This window comes from Halichoeres trimaculatus, unplaced genomic scaffold (genome assembly GCF_033239565.1).
Source record: "Halichoeres trimaculatus isolate MK-OKI-2021-1 unplaced genomic scaffold, fHalTri1.1 fHalTri1_scaffold_21, whole genome shotgun sequence".
NCBI lineage: Eukaryota > Metazoa > Chordata > Actinopteri > Labriformes > Labridae > Halichoeres > Halichoeres trimaculatus.
This window is the reverse complement of record NW_027437199.1, coordinates 3,082,216-3,107,381: the sequence shown is the minus strand read 5'-3', so window position 1 is coordinate 3,107,381 and position 25,166 is coordinate 3,082,216. Positions and strand designations below refer to the sequence as shown.

Below are 25,166 nucleotides of genomic sequence, written 5' to 3'. Positions count from 1 at the left end.
GAAGTGAGCCTCAGGTGGTCACTTGAGGTACTGCAGCTAGTTTTACATCCCCTATAGCTTCTTTTAGGGCTGCAATACCCGAGCAGTTTTAGTTACACATTACTTTTCCCAGAAAGTAATTGAATTAGTGACTGAATTACTCCTTGTGTTACTTTTTTGAAAACTTGTAATTTTGCTAAAGAATTCAGTTTTAGAGCAGGTTTTGTAAATGTTAACTTGCCTGTTCTTGTTTTTTCCATCTATGATGTTGGAGTGGCGTCTGTTTACTCCCTTCCTGAAAACGCCAGTTTTAACCCCACAGACCGCTCGGCTCTCGCTCATATTGAGGGGCCGTTCACACGACAACAGTTTTAGGGTGAAACGCAAAAGTTTTGTTGCGTTTCCATGGAAACAGCGTTTCAGCCGACCTAAAGCGCAAACTTGTGAAAACGGCCTCCAGAGTGGATTTTTCTGAAACGCTGCCGACATTGTTGCCGTGTAAACAGTTAGCCGGCGTTTTCCTTTGACCCTGTCTCTCGCTCCACTCCTGACTTGTAATTTCTCCAGATTAACCCCTTAATTTCAAGTCTGGTCCAAGGGGCAACATCTGGTTGGTAAAAATGAAGCTGATGAGGAAGTGCTAAAAGTTGCTGTTCGTCAAGAGTCCACTTGAGTCTGGCTACAGAAAGACAGGAAGTCCTGTACACACCCAGCCATAAAAACAGACCTTTACAGCATTAAACACATATTTACAGCCTGGTTCAAAAAACAGCCTGGGTCTAAAACACTGATTTCACTTTCATCACCTACTGTACGGTGAGTGATTTTTTTAAACTCAGAGCCGGCGTCATAGTGAATATGGCTGCGTCCGCGGATTTGCTTCATTGCACGATTTCAGGAACAGACGGGTGACGTCACGGAGGTTACATCCATGTTTTATACAGACTAGGGTTGTCACGATACTAAAATTTTCAACTGGATACCGATACTCAGGAAAATATTCAATACTCGGTACTATTTTACGATACCACAAGGTTAAAAAAAAGAACCCAATATTTAAAAGAAACATTTTTATTAGCAAAAAAATTCAAATGTAACCAAATTTTTGCCTGATTTATGCACTGTCCACTAAAAACAGCCCTGAGACCCACTTATGGGCCTCCAGCCACAGGTTGAGAACCACTGCACCAGTAGATTGTATTTGAAGCTTGATCCTTAAAAGATTGCTCACATCATGAACAACATGTGACCCAGGGAACCTCAGGATGAATTTATCATTTAGAAAACAGTGAGTGAGTGAAAACAGCAGCTCAGATGGACTGATGAACAATGCTGCATTTTGATTCATCAAAAGGTTGACTCGTCTTTTTTAAGTCTCCGTGTTCGTTTAAAATGTGCTCATGAGCTATCAAGACACAGTTTGAAATATAAAATCACACATAGTGACTGAGTATTGTTTGGCCAGCACAAAGAGGAGCGCGCGTACACGGAAAGTAAAAGTTTAAGTTACACAACCATCCTATAATTATGTTTTATAGTGGTTATATGGTATTTCTTGGGGGTTTCTAGTGGGTATAGGGTGCATACCTGCGTATCTTGTATATTACACAACACGACCTCTGCGTCCTGTGCTCCTGTGCCCCTGACTTGAGCGTGAGAAATCGGAGGTGTGGCATGAGTGCGAGTGAAACCATCCAAATGTGTGAGTCTCACGGCGAATGCGTGACAGGTGGCAGCCCTGTTTATAATCATTAACGTTACGTCAGCCTTTAATCGCACGTTGCGGCTAATGGCTAACAATTATTTGTGTCCTTCGGTTTTCCAAGCTCGTTAGCCTCGAAGGCAAAATACCTCCAAACAATACTTTTACCTTTTTCATTTTCGACCAAAACGGCTTGATTTAGCCCGCCTGCAGCAGCACTAGCCATGCTGTTTTGTTATTGAGTGCGTAACGGGGAGGGGGAGAGTGCCTGCTCTCGTGTGTGTGTGTGAGGAGGCAGAGAGAGAGGGACGCAGCGTCAGCGGCTCGGCATCCGGGGGGGTAGTATCGATACTTTTGAAAGTGAGTATCCGGATACAACATTTTAGTATCGATACTTTTTTAAGTATCGATACTTTTGACAACCCTAATACAGACTATGATCTGGTCCTGTCATCTCTAATATTTCTTCAAGTCAAAACAAGTCGTCTACTTGTGCCTCACATTCAAACCTCAAAAAACACCCCCCTCCCCCTCCTCTCCCTGGAGTTGGTTTGATCCAAAGACGCTGCATGAGATCCTCTCTGACTGAGGTTACACAGACACACACAGGTAGCTGAGTGAGATTTGTTGCTGATATTTGAAGCTCTTTGTTAAAGACGTGTCAACATGATTGTTCTCAACATTACAAATGTGTCTGACGCTTTTCCTCACATTTTATTTACAGCTCCTCTCTGTGTCTTGTGCTAAATTTTTGCAACAAGCGCCGTATTTATTTCCATGGTTTACTTATCATATCTTGTTATCTGACCAACTTTCATTAGATTGTATATACCTGCTGGATTTTTTTGTTTTTAAAAAAATATTTTTTATGATTTGTCTTTATTGTTGGTGTGTATGTTATTCTCAACACTGTTAATACCTATTTTCAGTACGGATAAGAGCAGGAAACCAGTGGGGAGAGCTGGCTAGAAGTGCAAAAAAAGAGGCTACAGGGGATCATGGCGCTTACATGTGGAGTGCAAAGCATATTTTGACTTATAATATCTTGAAATAATAAAAAAGACATTTTTTTATGGACTTTTCTGGTGAATTTGTCTCATTTTAAGTCTGAAAAGACAGTTTGACTCAGAGTGAGGCATGAAAACTTGCTCAAGTTTCAGTTTTTGTGATCATAGTCTGAAGGATGTCCCAAGTATTTTCTGCATACGTCAGATTGGAAACATGGAAGGAATAACTTACACTTTTGTTTTCACTTTATTCCAGTGATTATTTATTTGGCGTCCAAATCTCAGAGAGCTCACACTCAGGGTTAACACCACCGCACCTCGTTTTAAAGCAGCCTGCAGAGAGATCCAATCATCGCCAGCTTAATTGTAAAGAGCTGAAACGCAAACCTCAGCCTGAAAAAAAAAGCAACCTTGGAGCTCAAACTACTTGATCTTATTTTGCTGCTGGATGACGTTTTTATCAACTTAGGAGAAAAATAAGCCTCACTGACTCATTTTTCTCTCCATCGCCTGCACTGAGAAGTGGGTCAGGCTGCGAGATTAGGAAAGATGATGCATGGCGAAAAGATGATTTTAGCTCTAATAAAATGAAAAATGAGAATAGCACGGCTGGTCTCCAGATGAAATGTAACACCTCTCTGTGAATCTCCCCCTGGCCCGCGTGTGTGAAGCCGCCCCATTATCTGGGAGAGCGCGAGATAATGGAGCGGAGACGATGGGAAGGTGGTCTGAGTCACAGCTTTAAAAATGAAGGCACATTAATGACATCTTGTTGAAATGGAGGGTGTTGGCGGGAAGAGGAAGGGCTGTGTCTGGCGTATTTGACTGTTATTGTGTTTGTTTTTGGATGGAGACGTGCGTCACGTGGTCACAGGGAGGATGCTGATGTTTGAACGCAGACAGAGTCAGGCTTTGGCAGGTGTTCAATACGCAATCATTCCTGGAAAAGGGACAAACACCCCATCACGGAGCAGTTTCTGAGCCTCTCAGAGCGGCTCTGCAGAAAGAGGGATTCCTCAATTTGTGAAACCCACTCAGCCCTGAAGAATAAGCACTTTCCCTCCCTGCCTATGCACAAGGTGACTCATTCTGGAGCTGGCTATTGTCAGGCCGGGGAAATACAGAGCGAGTGCTTTCTGCATGTCGGAGCTGCGACAGAAACATGTCATAACCAGACCCTGAGCGACGCTCTTCCTCCAACATTAACACATACGACCAACTGGAGCTCAGGGGAAACTGGTTTTATTCCAGTCAGGAGCTTCAGTGAGTGTTCAAAGCTGCAGGGAGAGGTGGTCAGCATGTTTCCTGTCGCATGGAGCAGAGTAAACACAACTTCTCTAGCCTTTCAAATAAATGTCTGACACAAAAATAAAGACATTCACAAGATTTTCTTCCCTTAAATCAAGGGGCTTCAACCTGTGGCTCATTGACTCCTTGCAGTGGCTCCTTGTAGATTAAAAAGATTTTTTATTTTTCTAACAGAGGGTATTGACAATTAAAGGAGTTGACACTAAATAAAATCATATATTAACATTTTATTAAACTAAATATGAGACACATCTTGCAATGAGGCTTTAATTATTTTTTTTTTTAAGATTTTTGCAAATTTGATATTTTTTCACATTTAGGAAAAAATATTCAATTTTTCAAAGATTTTGCAAATTTTGGATTTATTTGCTAATTGTTTTTTTTTTTTTATTCCAACAATTTTTTTTAATTATTCACATAATTTTTTTTGAAAAAATAGCAAATTTTTGAAATTACTTTTTTTTCTTTTTTTTCCAAATTTATGAATTTTGGCAAAGTTTAAACAAAAATATTTTGGAATATTTTGCAATTTTTTGCAACTTTTTTTGAGATTTTTTGTAAATTTGAGATTTTTTTTAATTTAGGAAAAAGGATTAATTTTTTTTGAAGATTTTGCATATTTTTGATTTATATGCTAATTGATTTTTTTTTCCATTTCTACATTTTTTTCCAAATTATTTAAATTAATTTTTTTGAAAAATGTGGCTAATTTTTGAAATAACTATTTTTATTTATTTGATTATTTTGAAAGTTAATTAATTTTTAAAATTATTATTTGAAACTTCAAAATTTATGGAATATTTTGCAAATTTTTCGGCTTTTTTTATACACTTTCCCAGATACGTGGCTACATATGGACATGGTCTAAGGACTTAAAAAAAAAAAAACCCAAAAAAACAAGTAACCCCTCTCTATAATATGCCACGAATCATGAGTTTATTTTAAAGATGTTACAGCTCTTTAAAATTCCCTTGTGGTCTCTTACTGGTGTTTTGAAAATTATTATGTCAGCCTCTATCTTAGCTGCTGTCTCTTTAAGAATAAACACCCCTTCCCTCTGATTGGCCAGCCCTCTGGAGGTCTGTGGAGGGCGGAGCTCTGGGCAGACCTTGGTGTTTGAGGCCCCTATGTGACCGCTTGGGATGGGAACCAAGTTAGGTACTTTTATGGGTGAGAAATAAAAAAATATAAAATTGAAAAACTTTAAGGTTTTATTTTTAAACAAATTAATATTTATCACAACATAAACACACAAAAGTACCGAAAATTGGTACCGTATTGTTTGAAATGTGAGAGGTAATCATCCTTAGTGATGATGTCATCATTTCAGCAGATCTTGAGGAGGGTTTGAGCAGTGCTTCATGTTTGACGTGTAATAGAAAGGAGAAGAGGAAACAGTTCAAACTTCAGGAAGCTTCCAGAAAAATCTTAGTGATTCTGAAATTACTCAGACTGCCGTCATCAAACGATCGTAGCTCTGATTAATCAAAAGGAGCAGCAGGTTGTAGTTTCACCACAGCAGACTTAAAGCTGGGAGGTTTATGAATGAAGCACAGAGCACAGAGAACTTCCCTGAGCATTAAAATCTCCCAGCATGCTCACACCTTTGACTCATTTCTGACCTCCTGCTCCGTGTTCAGCCCCAGCAGAGCTTCAGATCAGTACGACACGTCATCCAGAAGCTGAAAGGACCTTTGTGCTGCAACAGAAAGTGTGAGAAACCAAATGAGCCTGATTTGTGCTGTTGTTCCCAGGATCCTGGTCCTGATTTGTGGTCCCCGTTCTGTTAACTGATTGCTTTAAGAGCTACAGTACGTCCTGTGAATGCTGATAATCACGTTATTCAGCTGGAGGCTTTCAGCGTGACGCACACGTACGATAAACTGTGAGTCCACTGGAAGCGGTCTGACCCAGGGTAGAGGTCTGTATTTAAAGCCCGTGCTCTGGTCCAGTAATCCTCTGCAGGATGGAAACCCAGCACATACTCTGGATGCTCGCCGTCCCTGCGGCGGAGGCACGCCCAGCTCCAGGAATGGAGGGCCTCATGGTTAGACCCCGCGCTGTATTACGTTTCCCTCTTTATTTGCCTTGTGGCTGCGCTCTGACCTGCAGAGCAGCCGGCGTGCTGACAAACGAACGGCCTTTCTCTGTCACACCTGGTCACAATATGTCAGCGTGGCGCCGGTGGAGGCTGCACGCCACACACAGCAGAGAAAACACAAAGAGAGACAGAGTCCTTCCTCCAGGCTGAGAGTCATTAGAGACGAGGAGTGAATACCTGAAGAATTCAGCGAATCTCTCAGTCAGTTTGGACAGAAACAGGAAACAGAACAGAGTCTACTTTTTCTTAAAATCCAAAACAAAGTCTCTCAGTGCCCAAACATCGCTGTGACATCATCACAGACTGATGACATCACAGCTCACCTTTCCCTCAGGTGTCTCTTGGTCCCAGATAATCAGAGGTCAGTGTCATGCAGTGTCACGTGCTGCATAAATATCAACAAACTCTGCTTCTGACCAAGGAACATGTTCTCCACTAGGAGGCGATATGAGGAAAACATGTCAGGACGGTTTTATGACAGGATCAGGATCTGGATTTGATCAGGATTGATTTAATGATCAAACAATACTGACCTGAAAACAGAGCAGAAGGGAGGAAGGAAAAAAGGAAAGGAAGGAAGGAAGGAAGAAGTGAAGGTTGAGGTAGGAATTAATTTGGAAAAGAAAGATGGAAGGGAAGAGGAAAAATAAGAAAAGGAGGAGAGGAAGCAAGGGAAAGGCAAAAGGAAGGATAGGAAGAGACAAAGGAAAAAGGAAGGAAGGAAGAAATGAAGATAGGAAAAAAGAACGGAAGATGTGAAGGTAGAAGGGGTGAGGAAAGGGAGGAATGCTGAGTAGAAGGAAGTGAGGAAGGAAGGCTGAAAGGACAAAGGAAGGAAGAAAGGAAGGGGGAGGGAAGAATAAGGAAGGAAGGGAGATAGGAAAAAAGGATTGAAGCTAGGAAGGTAGAAGAGGTGAGAATGTCGAGTAGAGGAAAACAAGTGTAGGAAACAAGACACAAAAAAAGTAGGAAGGACGGACGAAAGATAAGAGAGGAAGGAAAGAAGCAAAAAAGAATTAAGAAAGAAAGAAAGAAAGAAAGAAAGAAGGGACGAAAAAGGAACTAAGAAAAGGGAGTAGGAAATAAGGAAAGTAAGGAAGAAAGGGAAAAAAGGAGAGGGAAGGAAGGAAGGAGTGAAGGTTGAAAGAAAGAAAGAAAGAAAGAAAGAAAGAAAGAAAGAAAGAAAGAAAGAAAGAAAGAAAGAAAGAAAGAAAGAAAGAAAGAAAGAAAGGTAAAGGGAACTAAAGGAAGGGAGGAGGAAACAAGGAAAGTAAGAAAGAAAGATATAGAGAAAAGGAGTGGGAAGGAGGGAAGAAGTGAAGGTAGAAAGAAAGGAAGAAAGAAAGAAAGAAAGAAAGAAAGAAAGAAAGCGGGAACTAAGGAAAGGGAGGAGGAAACAAGAAAAGAAAGAAAGAAAGAAAGAAAGAAAGAAAGAAAGAAAGAAAGAAAGAAAGAAAGGGAGGAGGAAATGAGGAAGGAAAGAAAGAAACAAGGATAGAAGGAAAAAAATGTTTTTTCTGTTTCCTAACTTTAAGCTCATCTTGTTTCCTCTGACTTGTTTTTTGAACTCTCACATTTCCCGTCCTGATGGAAACGTTCGTTCACAGACGTCGGCTGAAGAGTTGTTGAGTTTCTGCAGAACGTCCGTTCCTCATGTTTGTGTGTTTTCAAACCGTAAACCGTGGTCACAGGAAGTGTTCAGGCTTTGATTCGCTCACAGACGCTAAACTGTGAGTTAAAAATAAATCTCGTCCAGGGAGACGACTCGCTGCGCTGTTCCAGTGAGTCCCTCGTGTGTGGAGACGACGGACTTCGCCGCTTATTATCCAAACTCCTCTAATTAATTCCATATTGGCTCTGCTGCTGCTGCCGGCGGCGGTTGTGGGAATACTGGCAGGATTCCTGCTCCGACTTTTACAGTTTCTGTTTGATTTACTCATTAAAATCTGCTCCATCAGTCCAGCTGCCAACATCCAGAAACAGTAAAATGTTAATCTGCTCATTTAATTAAATGATCAATCACTGCAGTGCACTTTTAACACCACGCTCCAGCAGCAGCAGCAGCAACAGCGGAGGGGGATCCTGGAGAAAACACCCGCACCGTGCAGGACTGTTGAATCTGAGGCTTAGAGAATAAATATGTGCAGAACAACATCCACACTTCTCGTTTTTCTGCAGGATCCTCTGACTCTGCGCTGAGGACGGGACTGAATCCAGGTTTCATTACTGCGTGATGGAGAAATTGATTTGTTGACAAGTGAAGCAACAAAACGGCAGATTCATTTTCGGAGGCTATATGAGGAGAAAAAAAACACATTTGGTGACTTGTTATTGGAGAAATGTTGGTTTTTTTTCTGTGGGGATGTTTGGAGCCAAAAAGAAACAGAAAAACTTCTCCCTGCTGAAAATCTGCAGATAATTACTGAGGAATCAGCCAATCAGAACAGAGACAGCTCCTGGTGACGGATACAGATAAGATTATTTTTTTACGTCGCTGGTTTTACATTTTTATAACTTTAAAATGTGTCGTTTCTGCACTCCTGAGAGTCAGAAAAGCTCAGATTTGACGGATTTCCTAAATAATAAGACCTCAACTTTCACAGGAATAATCTCAATCTGAGCCTCTTCACATGTGTGTCAGTGTCTGTGTCTGCCTCAACCCCCTCTCCTCTGCCTAGATGTTGATGTTTGGTTGTGACAGGACATTTCTGGGCAGGGAGTAAGAGTGGTTTCATCAGCCAATCACACACAAAGCCACTTGTGCACTGTGCGCTGTGATTGGCTGATGTGGCCTTGCTAACTACAACCAAAACAACAACATCCAGGCAGAGGAGGGGGTTCGAGGCAGACACAGACACTGACACACATGTATAGAGGCTCAGAGGAGACAGTTGAGATTATTCCTTTAAAAATTGGCATTTTACTTTCAAGGAAAATCCTACTTTTAAGCCAGTTTATAATTCATGCAATCGTCCTCCAAGACACATGAGGGCGCTGTCCCCCCAATTAAACCTGAAACATGTTTTCAAGGGATTAAAATCCAGTCGTAGTCATTTAAAGTATGCATCACACTTTTTAGATGTACATTACTCAGCCTTGCTAGCTAATTTCTACGCTATAAGGTTTGATTACATTAGAAAGTTGCGCTACGCTAGTTTAGCTTCACAAGTTTTATCTCCAAGCTGTGGATTTAAAGGTCCCATATTATGCAAAAATCACTTTATTAAGTCTTTTAGTGAAATTTGCGGGTCTTTGCCTTTCCTCCTAGCCCACAAAATGTGATATTTAATGACAAAACCTGTTCTTAGTAGAGCTTGTTAATGTAAAATCCTGACCTAAAACCAGCTGTTTGGAATTTCCGGGGTTTGCCGACGTCAGCGATTCCCTTTTTGGACCAATCAGGAGCAAGTCTGACCTGATTGATCCACCAGAGCAGATACTCCCCTCCCCAGGAGGAGAATGCCAAAGTTGTAGAGCCATCACTGCTCTGTTCTGGGCTGTAAACAGCCACATAGTTCCATGCACAAGCTCCCCATCTCAGAAGAAGACAGACTAAGTGTCTAGAGTTCATTTATCAGGAAATGTTCCAGCTACACTCAGTAAAACTGTGCATGTGTGTGCTAGTCACTTCACGGCCGACTGCTTTTCCAACTTTGGACAGTCCAACAGAGGGCTAGCCAATAGACTGGTCCTGAATCCAGGCGCATTACCAACCATCCTCCAACAAACCTGGGACCCTGGAAATGTGAGTATTTTAAATGCTGTGTGCTGTGGAGCAGATGGAAGAGCTTTTCCTCAGTGTCCCCCCTGTCTCTGTGTTAGCTTCAGGATGCTAACTTTAGCTGCAGTTAGCCTGTTGTTTTAGCCTGTAATGTTACGGTAAACGAGCTTCTCTGTTTTCTAAACATTGTGCACTCGGAGCTCGTGGCGCCGCTCTCAGTGACGTGGAAGAGCGGGGCGGTATCAATGGTGGCTCATTTGCATATGAAGGCCACGCCCACTAAATCAGAGCGTTCTGAACAGAGGGGCTATGAGAGCCTGGAAACAATGCTGCTGTGCCTGATTTATTGGCTTTTTGGACCAAAACATGTTACTACCAGAAAAGGAGCAGGATATGGGACCTTTAAATCTCATCTTGACTCTTTTTTTAGCTTCTGTTTGCTTTTTCATGGATTTGTCCTGATGCTAAGATGCTAAACTCTGCTGTGTTTCCTCACTAGCTACAGATGGTTTCAGGTTTACATTCAGGCACGTGTTCAGCACCTCATGAGTAAAAATGATCAGAGTTAGCGTTTGGCATCTGCACACCTTTCGCAGCATCATTAGCATGCATGAACACAGCTTGGATCAGATGGCATAAAGAGGAGAACAGGCGGCCGTGTGTTTGGATCCTGCACCGTGCTAACTCAGCTAAACGCTGCCAGAGTTTCACACGTGGCTCCAAAACGCTCCGAGTTTTTTCGCTGAACATCAGAGGAGTGTGCTGCACGTTGCACAGATTGATCCACAGCGGGGGAATCACTCAGGAGCGTGACGTTTAACGAGTGTGTGATTGCATTCAGAGCGCTAGTTTAGCATGTTCCTGCGTCTGTGTGAGAGAAACTTCTAGACTCGGTGCAATCATCTAAAGTGCAGCTTGTGCGAAATCAATCCCTCAGATATATGCATGCATCTGAAGGAGCGGTCGCTGCTGGAACATTTACGTCTTTGCTCGAAGCTGAAGTGATGCATAAACTCTAACTGAGCCCTAAACTCTGATAAATCCACTTGAAACTCTCTCTGCTTCGAAGTGACTCAGAGAAAAGTTCTCAAATAAGATCATTTTTATCCCGTCGGGATCTGCAAAGAGTCTTAAAGCCCCAGTGTCGTCTTGTTTCGTGCTGCAGAGACTCTCACGTCGGCTGCAGGTGAAGCAGGAAGAAACCACCCAGAGGTTTGGACATCCTCAGGTTCAGCTCCTGATTTCTCTGAAATTTCCTTAAAAACGAAGCCGTGCAGTCTCTTCACCTCGTGCTGAAACTCTGAACCCTGCAGCAGAGGGACATCACCGCTTTGCTGGAATCAAACTTGCTAATTTCACCCTTTCTTCCAAAATAAAAGCCCGCTCACAGTAACAGATAGAAACAGTCATATTCTCTGGCCTCAGAGCTCCGTCTCATCTTTTTTCTTATCTCTAGGTGATATTCCCTGAGACCGCTGCAGTAACACTAGTGCCTCCTCCCTCGATCCGTTGTGGCACGGTTTTCATGAAACATTACTACCACGCCGCACAGCCGAGTGTTTGAAGTATGAGTCAGAGCGGCAAGCGGGAGATTAAAGAAACAGACTTTTGCCACGAGGGCGTCGTAGTTAAATAAATCCAGGAAGATGTAGCGTGTGTTTGTGGGCAGAAGTTTGAGCTCCTGTGATGAAAAAAGAAGATATAATAATTTCAGGGTATAAATTTAGGGACTCGAGGAAAGACCTCACAAACAACAACAACAGGAAATACGAGCTTATAAAGACGAGCTGAAACAGAGAGTGGGAACTCCTGCTGATATTTTCAGATCTGAGGTTCACAGATTTATGAAACCTCTGAATCATCTGAAACATTTGTACATTAGATTGCGATACATGCTTAATGTTACAACCCTCAGCACAAGTTTTAAACTGTGAGAGCACTTAGAGAGCGTGTGCTCAAGCAGAAATGCTGGAGATACACGACATGTTTCAGTTTTGAATGATCAACGGATAATAAGAATATTACATCATTTTTTATTATTATATCAGTGCAACTGTAGCCGATTATTACAGGCTGAAAAAGCTACTTTAATTGACTCAATATGAAACCTGCATACTCCAACAAACTGGAACAAACTAAACTAAAAAACAATAATAATCAAATATATATTTTTGGCCAATCTCTCCCAAAAATCAATCAATAAATAAATAAATAAATTGATTAATTAATCAATTAATAAATGAATAAAATGAAATAAAGTAAAAAGTAAAATGTAATAAAATAAAAAATTAAATTAAATTAAAAAAAATAAAAAAATTAAAAAAACAAAGCAAAACAAAATAAAAACAAAAAATGTTCAAATGTTCATGCAAGATACATATATGTTAATAAATAAAACAAAATAAATTATAGATAAATAAATATCCCCACCAAAATAAATAAATAAATTAAATAAATCAATTTCATATATAAATTAATAAATTAATTAAAATAAAGTTTTAAAAAAATGTATTAAAAAATAATAAATTAATCAAAATAAAATTAATTAAATACAATAAAATAAAAATAAAAAAATAAAAAAACAAAGCAAAACAAAATAAAAACGAAAAACGTTCAAATCTTGATGCAAGATACATATATATTAATGTTTTGCTGAAATTCTGTCACTGCTTTGATGATGCAGTCGAAGGAATACTTAGTATTAGCTGCAGGTTGCATCTGCTGCAACCCCCTCTGCTGCCTGGATGTTGATGTTTTGATTGTATCAGGACATTTCTGGGCGGAGATGAAGCGTGGTTACCTCAGCTGATTACAGAGCGCTCAGGGCACAGGTGACAGAAAAAAGCTAATCAGAGCAGTTACGATAGCCTACTTAGCATGGAGGAAGAAAAACACCCAAAGTGAAATGAAACGCTGAGCAGATAGAGCTTTTTCCTAAACGAGGGTGAAGCTTGGCTCAACTTTCATTTGCTTTTGGGAGCTTGGAGAGCAGCACGGGATGAAGAGCAACATGAGTTAGCATTCTGCTAACCAGGTATGTGTCAAATACCCATGAGTAGCTTGTGCTAACATCCTAAGTCAGGTGCACAACGAGTCTCGAGTCTCTTTCAAGTAGAAACCTGAAGCTTGCTGGGCTAGTGGGTGTGTTAATGTAGCTTCGGTTGGAGGCTGTGGGTGTGTGCTGCAGCTGGCACTGAGCCAAGGAGGAGGAGCCCACTTTGAATGTTATGTTTAGTCAGGTGTACAGCTCTCAAGTCTCTCTTAAGAAGAAACGCGATGCTACAGGTGGTTAGGACAGAAAGAAAGCACAAAGAGAGATGGTGATAGCACAACAGACATATATGAAACTTTATGATATGCTAAAGGACTTCCAAAGTCGCTGTAGTCTAACAGGGATCTTAGAGTGATTCTCCTTAAGTTTCGGTTTCTTTTTCTGTCTTTTTAATTCTTTGTTCAGACATGAAGGTGCGATTTTAAATTTTTCAAAACGTAAATGTTTTTTTTTTCTTTTGACAAAGACAGGCATGAAGCTGCTTCTTTGACGCTGTCATATTCACGTATGTTGCTCAGGCTGGAGCACTCAGAAGTTCCCTTCAGGGTCAGATCTGGTCCAGGTTTCAGCTTCCCTCCCTCCGAACAACACTTCATCTCGAGTATGACACAGCGTTTATCCTGGACTTTCTGGCACTCGCTGAAATCTGTTTGTTTCACCTCTGCCGGCCGGGGACAGAAAGGTCACCGCTCCCCGCTCAGATGAAAGGTTCGCTCCAGCTGTGGCAGACTTAAAGGTGTCTGGTCCTGCCTCAGTGCTCTTTAGCAGAGACTGAACCCAAAACTTCTGACCTTTCTGATCCTTCGGTTTCATCGGGTGCAGCCTCTGGAGGACGTCGCTGTGTGATGAATCATGTCGCCGGTGGAGGACGAAGACTTGAGTTTATGAGTCGTTTTAATAGAAATTTACGCTCCGTGGTTCCTGTTCTTTCCTTGAATCTGGCATTGAAGGCTGAACAGCTCCTTCAGCTTTTATTCCAAACTAACCGTAAATATTAAAGCTGTGATTCTCCCGCTCAGAGTATAAACTTTGACGAGCTTCACAAACCCCGTCCAGACTGAATCAGAGCAGTTACAAAACAAAAACAGTGACGGCGTCCAGAGACCAGGAGCGGGAATCGATGATGCATGGAGAAGCGCTGCTGGTGACTAAAGTGCAGCGGGGTCAGGAGAGGACGGATGTGCGTGGACACAAACACGCAGAGACGCGGCGAGCAGATGTCTGCGGGGGACAGGATGATCTAATCTGTGACTGCGCAGAGGACGGAGGAGGAGGTTTAAAGGTGGAGCCCTTTCTTTCAAGCCGAGGTTAAACGCCTCAGACCCTGCTCAAAGGTTCCCCGGGCGCAGCTGGTGAACAGGTGTCAGAGCCGCCGTGATGAAACAGTTCCTGGCCTCGCCGTGTCGGAGGGAGACAGAGGAGGAGCACAGAGCTGGGCTCAGACCTCCATCAGCGACGGCCTGCGGGGACAGGAAGTGAGCGTTCCTCCACATTAACGGAGACGTTTGGCCGATAGTTAATGAGAATCAGTCGCTAATGTGCAGAAAACATTAGCAGCTTCACTCGGCGCTTTAACCATCAAACATCAGCGTCCGGGAGCTGAAGGCGGCGAGAAATATCCTCATGTTTGGATGTTTTCACTTTAACTCACAAAGTTTATAAAACCATGACTCTGACAGAGAGGAAACAGTTCAAAACATGATTAAAGTCCATCATTAAGGTCTGATTTAACTTCATAACACAGGCTGAGACTAATTACATCGCTTGATGAGCTAAAAGCTTTAAAAACAGCTCATTTGACAGAGAGTGAGAGGTTTTAATTCTCCTTATACAAGTTGTGAATTCATGGGAGAAAAAGTTGTGAATTTACCAGAAAAGTCATAAATTTAGAAGAGAGAGGCATGATTAAGTTGATTAAAGACAAATTAAAGTCGTTAATTTAAAAGTAGAAATGTCATTTTCTTGCATAAGAAAGAAGGAGTGAAGTCACCAGGGTTAATAAAGACACAAAGGGAGAATTATAAGATTTAAAGTAATGACTCAGCAAAATTTAAAGTTTAAAATTATTGGTTTAAATGTCATAATTTCAGAAGAAAAAAGTTATATTATGAGATTTTAAGTATAAAAGAAAAAAGGAGAGGAATAGTTGGAAATTCCCCCAAAAATTAAGTTGTTAACTCACAGGCTGATGCTGTAAATTTACCTGTAAAGAGCTGTGAAATTCTGGGCGCATACGTATGTATGTTGTCAATATTTGAAAAAAAAAAAAAAGGGCACAATTAAGTATAAATAAATTAACAGATAAAATAAATTAATAAAATAAATATATATATATATATATATATATATATATATATATATTTATATATATATATATATATATATATATATATATATATATATATATATATATATATATATATAAATATATATATATATATATATATATATATATATATATATATATATAATCAAAAAATAAATGAATAAATAAAATAAATAAATAAATAAAATAAATATATATATATATATATATATATATATATATACATATATATATATATATATATATATATATATATATATATATATATATATATATATATATACATATATATATATATATATATATATATAAAATCAAAAAATAAATGAATAAATAAAATAAATAAATAAATTAAATAAATAAATAAATTAAATAAATAAATAAATATATATATATATATATATATATATATATATATATATATATATATATATATAAAATCTAAAAATAAATGCATAAATAAAAATAAATTAAATAAATAAATAAATAAAAGTAAATGAATAAATAAATAAATAAACAAAGAAAATTTGCTCCAAAACCATCACACGCCTGGTTAAAAGTCACGTCTTTACGACAGTGTGCATGAGACTCCGGGCCAGAAGGTGGCGCTGCAGTCCAACTTAAACAGATCCTCCTCAGAGCATCTTTAATTTTGAAAAGCTGTAAAATTCTGGGTATATAAAGTAGTAAGACACCAATATTTAGACCAATATTTTTCAAGAACATTGTCGTGAGTTTACAGAAATTGGCCAAAAAATTATTGGAAAATGCAAAATGCAGTGAAACTTGCTGATAATTTGTTGGAGGTTCATGTGTGTTTTTGTTTATGTTCAGCATCTCAACAATAAAACTTAGAGCAGAGCTACAACAGAATGACCAGCTACTGGGTGTAAATCAAACGTAGAATAGGATGACATAGAATTCCTATATTGAATAAACATCATAAAAGAACGTCTCCATTTGCTACACTCACACTCACACACACACATATGCTAATTATTCTCCTCCCTGAGGATCAGCAAAGTCTAATCTTATCCAAACTGTGACTTTAGAGTCTAAATTTCTGAGTATTTCAACCTTTTGATTCACTTCTGAATTCTCCAGATCTCCAGAGAGCTGTGGGAGGACTCCAGTCAGCGCTCTGTGATTGTTGCTCAGGAAATGACGTCAGAGCTGGAGGCGCTCTAACCGAGGCGCTCGCTAACTCATCCTCAGTCTGAACAAAACAGAAACTCAGCTTCATATAGAAACACTTCTGACCTCAGAGCGTCTCTGCAGCGGATTAACATTTAGTCTGAACTCCTCCAACCTCTGGAAACTTCTCCACAGCCTCTCTGCTACAAACATCTCCAAGTATTCGGCCTTCAGAAATCTGAGGGTCACATTTCTGGCGTTGGTATTCTGATTCTGCTCATGGAGAGGCTTTCCTCTCTGGCTAATGGTGCTGTTTGCATCTGCAGGTCAAAGAGAGTCAGCCGAGCTCCTCACAAACTCTAAATCTGCTCGATGAGTCAGCGTTACTGGATTTAATGATGACAACAGAGCAGGCGGACTCTGGGAGCCGCGCCTCTGAAGGGTCAAAACCTCGACTGTACTCACTCAGCTCTGCGATGCTGCCCACCCGCGTGGCGAGCAGCGACTGTTCCAGCGTGCGGAGCTCGGCCTGCGTGTACCCCGGACACTCCCCGCCGCCCCTCCCCGAGCGCTGCTGGTCCCGGTGCAGGTTCAGGCTCTCCGGCAGGCTGAGCACACCTGCAGAGGAAACAGAGAGTGGGAGGAAAGGTCAGAAAGAGGAAGGATTTATGTTGCTGCTCTCACAGAAACAAACAGGTCTCTCTTGGATCAGGTCTGGCTCTAGGATCTGGCTCTAGGATCTGACTCTCAGGTGTTTGGAGCAGCAGAGAATGAGCAGTGACAGCTGGGATATGGAGTTGTTCTCTGCCTACAGGAGAAAGAAAAGTCACACCCTGCCGAGCCGCTGATCCTAATGACGCTGCGCAGGGGAATACACACTTTCTGTAATTACAAACACTGAGGAACACACACCATCAGTCTGTTTCACACACCAGGAGTCACAGTCACAGGGAGGGTCCAGATTCCCACCTCGCCCCCCAGCCCTGGATTCCAGTATTCCCGAGTCGCGTCCCCGCTCCCTGTTCCTTCCCACAGCCTTTCTGAGGAGGTCAGCATCCCATAATGATCACAAGAGCTTTTCTCATCAGGGTTGAACCACTGAGCTGAACTGACGGAGCAGCTGGTAACGGGGCGGGTCTCTGAGGGGATTTCTGGAGCCGTGTTTAGGATGTTGGAACAAAAATGGATCCACTTGGATCATGGACAGAGTCACAGCATTTCAGAGAGAAAACATTTAAACTGAGTTTATTTCTGCCAGCAAAAAATAAATCCTCATTTTTCTCTCCCTGCTGTTTTAAAAACCTCTTTTTTCAGCTTTGGTCTGAAAAATGTTGTGTTAGCTGCTGTCTCTTTAAGAGAAATCCCTCATCCTTCTGATTGGTTTGATGGTGGCAAAGCTATGAGTAGCCCTTGGTGTTTGAGGCCCGTCCCCTTTAATGTGTCATGAAACAGCTCAGAGATCCTCATGTGATAACCTCATCACTTCAGCAAGTCTCATGAGGATCCTGTGAGAGTCTAATGAAGATCTTTTGAAGATTTTGTGAAGACCTCTCAAAGAGATCTTGAACAGATCTCATGAACATCCAGTGAGGATCTCATGACATTCTTGTAAAGACCTTGTCAGGATCTTTAAAATCTCTTGATGGTTTCAAAAAGTCAAAATGTTTTGAAGAACTCATTAGGATCCTGTGAGGATGTAATGAAGATCTTTTAAAGAACTCATAACGAGTTGGTGAGGATCTTGTTTAGACCTCTTGAGAATCTCATGAAGGTCTCATGGCATCCTCGTGAAGATGTTATAAAGATCTCAATAAACTCTTTTTATAAAGATCTTGTTAGCATCTGATAAAAATCTCTTAAAGATCTCACAATACTCTTGTGAAGATCCTGTAAAGTTCTCTTGAAGATCTTTTAAGGATCTTAGTAGGACTTAGTAGGAGAATCTTATTTAGATCTCATGAGGATTGAATAAAGGTGTTTTCAAAGAACTCGTAAAGACTTTGTAAGGATATTGTTAAAATCTTGAAAAGACCTCTTGAGAACCTTGTGAGATGATGAGATGAAGAATTTAATGAGGATCTTGTAAGTATCTCTTGACAATCTTGTAAAGATCTGGTTCAGATGTCTTGAGGGTCTTCTGAAGATCGACAGGCAATCTCACGAGGATCCTATGAGGGTCTGATGAAAATCTTACAAAGAACTTGTAAAGACTTGGCAAGGAATCTCATGAGGATCTTATGGTGTTCTCATTAAGATCTTGTGAAAACCTTGCGAAACTCTTCTTGTAAAGATCTTGAAAGTATCTAATGAAAATCTCTTGAAGATCTCACACAACTCTTGTGAAGACCTCTTGAGAATCTCATGAGACAATTAGACGTCATGAGATAATTTTCTGAGGATCTTGTACAGATTTAAAGACCATCCAATGAGGATCTTGTTAGTATCTCATGAAAATCTTGTGAAGTTCTGGTTAAGATTTCTTGAGGGTCTTTTGAAGATCTCATGAGGATCCTGTGAGGATCTAATGAAGAACTTGTAAAGACTTGGTGAGGATCTCGTGGAGACATTTTAGGAATCTAATGAGGATCTCATGGAGTACTCATGGAGATCTTGTGAAAACCTCATGAAACTCTTTTTGTAAAGATCTTGAAAGCATCTAATGAAAATCTCTTGAAGATTTCACACAACTCTTGTGAAGATCCTGTCGAGTTCTTGTGAGATCTTTACAGGATCTCAGGACTACCTTAAGAAAATCTCATTTAGATCTAATGAGGATCAAACGAAGGTCTTTTAACAACAATGAGACACCATGAGATGATTTTCCAGGAGATCTTTTAGAGATCTAATAAGCATCCAATGATGATCTTGTAAGTATCTCTTCACAATCTTGTGAGGATCTGGTTAAGATGTAAGGAGGGTCTTTTAAAAATCAATAGACGATCTCATGAGGATCCCGTTAAGATCCGATGAAGACCTTTTAAAGAACTTGTAAAGACCTGGTGAGGAATCTCATGAGGTTCTCATCAAGATCTTGTGAAAACCTCATGAAACTCTTCTTGTAAAGATTTCAAAAGCATCTAAGAAAAATCTTGTGAAGATCTTACACAACTCCCGTGAAGACCTCTTGAGAATCTCATGAGACAATGAGATATCATGAGAAGATCTTCCTGAGGATCTTGTACAGATCTAAAGACCATCCAATGAGGACCTGGTAAGTATCTTGAAAGGATCTAGTTAAGATTTCTTGAGGGTCTTTTGAAGGTCTCATGAGGATCCTGTGAGGAACTAATGAAGATCTCTTAAAGAACTGGTAAAGAGCTGGTGAGGATTTTGTTTAGACCTCTTGAGAAATTTGAAAAGATCTCATGAGAAGGATTTTGACTAAATCTTGTGATGACCTTATGAAGATCCTGTAGAGATCTAATGGAGTTCTTGAGAAGATCTTGTCAGAATCTCATGAAGATCTTGTGAGAATCTAATGAAAATCTCTCGAACATCGAATGAAAATCTCATGAGTCTTTTGAAGATTGCGTTATTTTCCCGTCAAGATCTCATGAAGCTTGTGTCTTTTTCTCCGATCTGAGTGTTTCGATGAGTTTAAAGACAGCTTCAGGAAACATATTTAAAATATTTGTAGATATCCCGATTTTGACGTTGGTCTAACAGGGTTTAACATCCTGACGTCTCTTTCCCCTGATGTTCTGATGCTCCCAGCTCAGCTCTTAGTTTCCTGCTGATTTCACACACGTCTGAATTCAACAATTCCGCCTTAAAGTCCCATCTAAAGAGCAGCAGGTGGACCCGGCTAATAAAAGAATAAACTCTCATTATGCTCCATTACATCGATAACCACAGCGCTGGACACGCCCCCTATTCATTACCCAGCTTTCATCAGACTGTCAAGAGATGAAAGCTGCTTTAATATTTAGCAGCAGGAAGAAACCATTAATGATTTAAAAAAGGGTTTAATAATATAAGATTATAAAGTTTCATGCTTATTTTTAAAGTCAGATAAAGACTTTTCTTTCTTAAAGTTGGAGGAACTCTGAAAGTAAACAACATTTCTCTGCTGCAGCGTTGGCAGCTCTGGGGAGAGCAAAGCCGAGAAAATCAAGTCAGAGATTCAGAGAGAAGACTTCTGAAGGATTGACGGCAAACAGGCAAAAACAGGAACCTCTCAAACGTGGGTAAGAGCAGAAGACCATCGAGAGATCTCCGCGCTCTGATCATGGAGAACATATTGGCAGTCACGGCCTCCCCGGCTGGAGATTTTTTAGCACTTGTGTGTTTTATTTTGGATTTGAATAATTCACAGAGCGCCGTGATCAAGGCTTCCCATCTCTGCTTCCACTGTCCCCAACCTTTCTCCTTTTTTGGGTTTGTTTTCCACGGCCCGAACTGCTCTCTAATGAAATCCTGGGGTGCCGGGAAGCCCTTTGCTGAATTATTCATCCCATCAGATGAAGACACACAAACAACTCCTCATCCCTCCCTCCTCCTCCTCCATGTATGTTATCTCTCCAGCACACTTGGCCTCTCTGCATAGAGAGGAGATTGGATCACAGGTGCTGTTTGTGTAATAAACATCAGAAGGTGAGTCGGTCTCGCTCCGTGGAGAGGAGGCTCCGACGCCGACGTCTGATTAAAAAACAACACGCGGCTCGGCGGCGTAACCAGCGATTTTCTATAACCTCATATTTCTGTGTCAGTCTGCAGCAGCGTCAGTGAACTCTGGATGAGCTCAGCAGTTTGTATACGCAGCAGCTAATCCCAGATAAACAGATATGACCTGCATTCTCTCTTCCTGCGTCTCTTTCCCTGTCGAGGCGATGAAGACGGAGACTGGGTCGCGAGGGCCAGACGGCCTTAAAGCCCCAAGCAGTTTACCGAGCTCCCTAGAGAGCCAGAAATCCAGGCGCTCACGCCAGTTTTCATCAATAATGTATAGATATCGAGCTGCGTACATCATCCCAGAGTGTGAGGTTTGAAAAGAAGCAAAACAAATCTTGAACGTGACCAAAACAAAGCAATTAATTTACCTCTCACAGCTTGAAGCTGCAGAACAAAAGATGCTCCTCTTTGATTTTGTTCATCCTTAAAGCCTGAAGACGCTGCGGCGCTAATGAAGCAACTCGACAAACTTTCTGGTGTTTACATGGACTCAAATGACCCGAGAAGAAGCGGCACAGATATGTTTTCTTTGCTCGAACATCACGAGCAGCGCGGGGTTTAGCTTGGATCGAGATGTAGACAAAATTATAACGTAAGTAAAGTTTCTGCTGTGTCTTAAAAAAGAGCTTTGCTTTGTTAACGTCACTAAAAATGGAGCAGGATCACAAGAAGTAGGATGAATTCTCCACCATGTGCCGCTAACTGCTCCGTCTTAGGTCTGGTTTACAGAGCACACTGTTCTGATGAGATTCAAGCCTATCTGAACTGCAAAAGTCTGATGCAGGAAGAGCACACCTCCCCTTTCTTTTGTGTATAAAAATGTTCAGCAATGGTTAGCATGTGCATATATAAAAAGCAATGGTAGGAAGAGCACACTTCCCCTCTCTTTCTTTAATTTGCAAGCATAGAACAGCAAAAGCAGGGAGAGCACACTTCACCTCTTACACCTCTAACTTTACTGTGCATGATCATAAAAAGTCAAGGCATGACATGAAGAGCACACCTTTCCTCTTTTGTATGTAAAAACATAAAAAGATGTGTACACATGCTATGGAAGCAGGGAGAGTACATCTTCTGTCTCTTTCATGTGCATACATAAAAAGCAATGTTTGGGGGAGCACTCTTATTTTTTCTGCCATGAGCATACACAAAAATAAAAATGTGTGGTGAGCACACCTCCCCTCTTTTTTCGCGTGTTTACATTAAAAGCCAATGCAGGGAGAGCACACTACCTTTCATTTATATTCATCCACAAAATCAATGATAGAAAGAGCACAACTCTTGAATATTTCATGTCCAACAAAAGAAGTGTTGCAAAAGCAGTGAATAAACTACTAAGGCAGGGGGAGCACATCACCTTTCTATCATCTCAAACGATAACTGCCAAGTCACACAGAACACACATCTAGTTACTGTGCATACTTGAAACTTGAAGATTGGGAGAGCACACTTCTTGTTTCTTTTACATGAAAACGAAGGCTAAGGCAGGGAGAACACATCTCCCTTTCCTTTCATTTTCATAGATTGAAAGTAAAGGCAGTGAGAGCACACCTCCTATTTCTGTTGTTTGTGTTAATTAAAGGCTAAGGCAGGGAGAGCACATCACTTCTTTATCATCTATAAACATTAATGTCATAGCAGGGAGAACACATCTTTTTCCTGTCATGTGCATACTTGAAAGGTAAAAGTTTGGAAAATACATCTCTCTTTTCTGTCATATAAAAACCAAAAAAAAAAAAAAAAAAAGAGGCAGGGAGAGCACACCTTACATCTTCTAAGTTTGTGAATATACTGAAAATAAAAAGTCAAGACATGACAGGAAGAGCACACCTTCTGGCATGTAAGTACATGAAAGATGTAAAGACGTCCTGCAAAAGCAGGGAGAGTACGTCTTCTGTCTCTTTCATGTGCATACATAAAAAGCAATGGTTGGGGGAGCACACCTCTTGTTTCTTTCACATGAAAACAAAAGCCAAGGCAGGGGGAGCACACCTCTCCTCTGTTTCTCATGCTGCAGATAATGCTTCTAGACAAGCAAACGGAAATAAAATCACATCAGAAAATGTTGCTCCAAAAAAAAAGCAACAGGTGAAAACTGACTTTTTCTTCTTCTTCTTGTTGATTACTTTCCCGCCCTTTCCACTCGACAGATTTTAGTTTCAAATTTGAGAAAACTGATCGACCTTGTGCGATCGCCTGTGAGACGAGTTCAGCGGGGACCTTTCTGAGAAACCATCACAGCGCTAACTGAACCCTGATGAAGGTGCGTGTGTAGGCCTGACCTGTCAGATTCGCCCTTTCCATCAATACACCACCTGACAGCCGCGCGGCGTCAGGAAGCAAACATTTCCAGGAACTCAGGGATCCAGACAATCAGGTCCAAGAGCTCGACAGCACTCAGAATAAAATCTGAGGTATTTTTTAGATGCTGCACCTCATCCACCGAGGAGGATGAGTTTGAAGTCCAAGAGGCATCAAAGAGACTTTTTTATTCCCGCCTCAGAGGCAGCGCACTTTCACAGGTGACAGTACAATGTGTTTTGTAGAAGCCTTTGAAGAAAACTCGGCTGCTTTAATGGCACGCCATGACATCCTGAATTAGAGTTATTTTTGCAGCACCGAGCACATGAAGAAAAAACATTTCTCTATTTGACCGGAAAGATGGAAGATGGTCATTTTATCTCTGCCGGGTTTACTCACAGGAGACAGGAAGCTTCCCGGAGCTCTGCGAATAATTCAGTGAACTCTGTAAGCAATTTTATTTTTTAAAGAGGGGGTATTTTTCTTTTTCATATATTAGATATAGATATAAAGTAACAACAATGGATGTACAGATTCTCAAACCTACACATTTTCATGTGTTGTTGAAATCCTTGAATCTGTCAGATCCTAACGAGATCTTAACGAGACTTGCTGAAAAGATGACATCATCGCTTACAGATCTCCTAACTGGTCCATGACATGTTGGAGGAGCTGGGCCTCAAACACTAAGGTCTGAAACCCATAACTCCACCCCTGACAGGCCTCCAGAGGGCTGGCCAATCACAGGGAAGGGGGGCAGTTGGGTGGGGCTTCCTTAAAGTGACGGTGATTAAACAAAGAGTTTGAAAGAGAAGCTGAAATAAGGGTTTTTAAAGCATCAATGAGAGAAAAAAATGTTTTGTTTTATTTTTCTTTTGAGTTGTGAACCAGGTAAAGATACTATATGGGCACCAGAGTATGGAAGAGGATGAATGAGGGCCACTGTTTTTTTTTTGTTTATTTATTTTATTATTATCATTATTATTTGGTTGTTTCTAGAAAAAAAGTATGCAATTTTTTTATTCCTTTTTTCTGAGATTAAAATCAGAATTCTAACTTTTTTCTAGTAAAAAATGGCAATAATAATAATTTTAAAAATAAAACATAAAAAAATATAAATAAAATAAAACAACTTTTTTTTTTTTTTACGCTGTGGCCCTCATCTTTTTCCGTACCAGAGGGACAAATAAAAAAAGAAAAAAAAAAGTATCAATAATAATTAAAAAAAAATGTCAATACAATAATAAAATTTCTATGGTTTTTCTAGAAAAAAAAGTATGTTAATTCTTTTTTTACTATTTTTTTTCTGAGATTAAAATCAGAATTCTAACTTTTTTTCCAGGAAAAATGGCAATAATAATAATAATTAAAAAAAAAAAAAAAAAAAACTTTTTATTTTTTTTCCAGTGGCCCTCATCCTTTTTCGTACCAGAGGGACAAATAAAAAATGAAAAAGAAAAGTATTAATAATAAAAAAAAACAACTACGATACCCCCTCTTTAAATCAGCAGATGCACCAGATAAGGATGGACTCTGAAGAGGGGCGGTTGGGGGTGGGGCTTCCTTAAAGGGGCTGCAACTAAAACAGTGTTTCAGATGGAAGCAGAAATAACGTGTTTATAAGCACCACCACCAAACACCAAGGGTCTGCACCAAATAGGCCACTAGAGGGCTGGCCAATCAGAGAAAAGGGGGGTCTGCTTAAAGAGACAGTAGCTCTAAATGAAGTTTTTCAGACATGAGCTGAACTAAAGGTTTTCTAAAACACCAGTGACAGAAAAAAGAGATTTTCTTGAGTTGCAAATGATGTAAAGATACTATGGGGGCACTACAGGGCAGACTAAAAACCCGCTATACCCCCTCT

At 40.4% G+C, this 25,166-nt stretch overlaps 1 protein-coding gene across 3 annotated transcripts in view; it reads right to left on the bottom strand.

Moving 5' to 3' along the window:
• The window catches only part of LOC141810651 (ankyrin repeat- and BTB/POZ domain-containing protein 3-A), a 271,335-nt gene that overhangs the window by 63,407 nt on the left and 182,762 nt on the right, over positions 1–25,166 (bottom strand). For all 3 annotated transcript variants that reach the window (XM_074698379.1, XM_074698380.1, XM_074698381.1), the window contains exon 2: positions 16,796–16,948. In XM_074698379.1, coding sequence (XP_074554480.1) covers positions 16,796–16,948 — 153 coding nt within the window. The remainder of the gene's footprint in view (positions 1–16,795; positions 16,949–25,166) is intronic.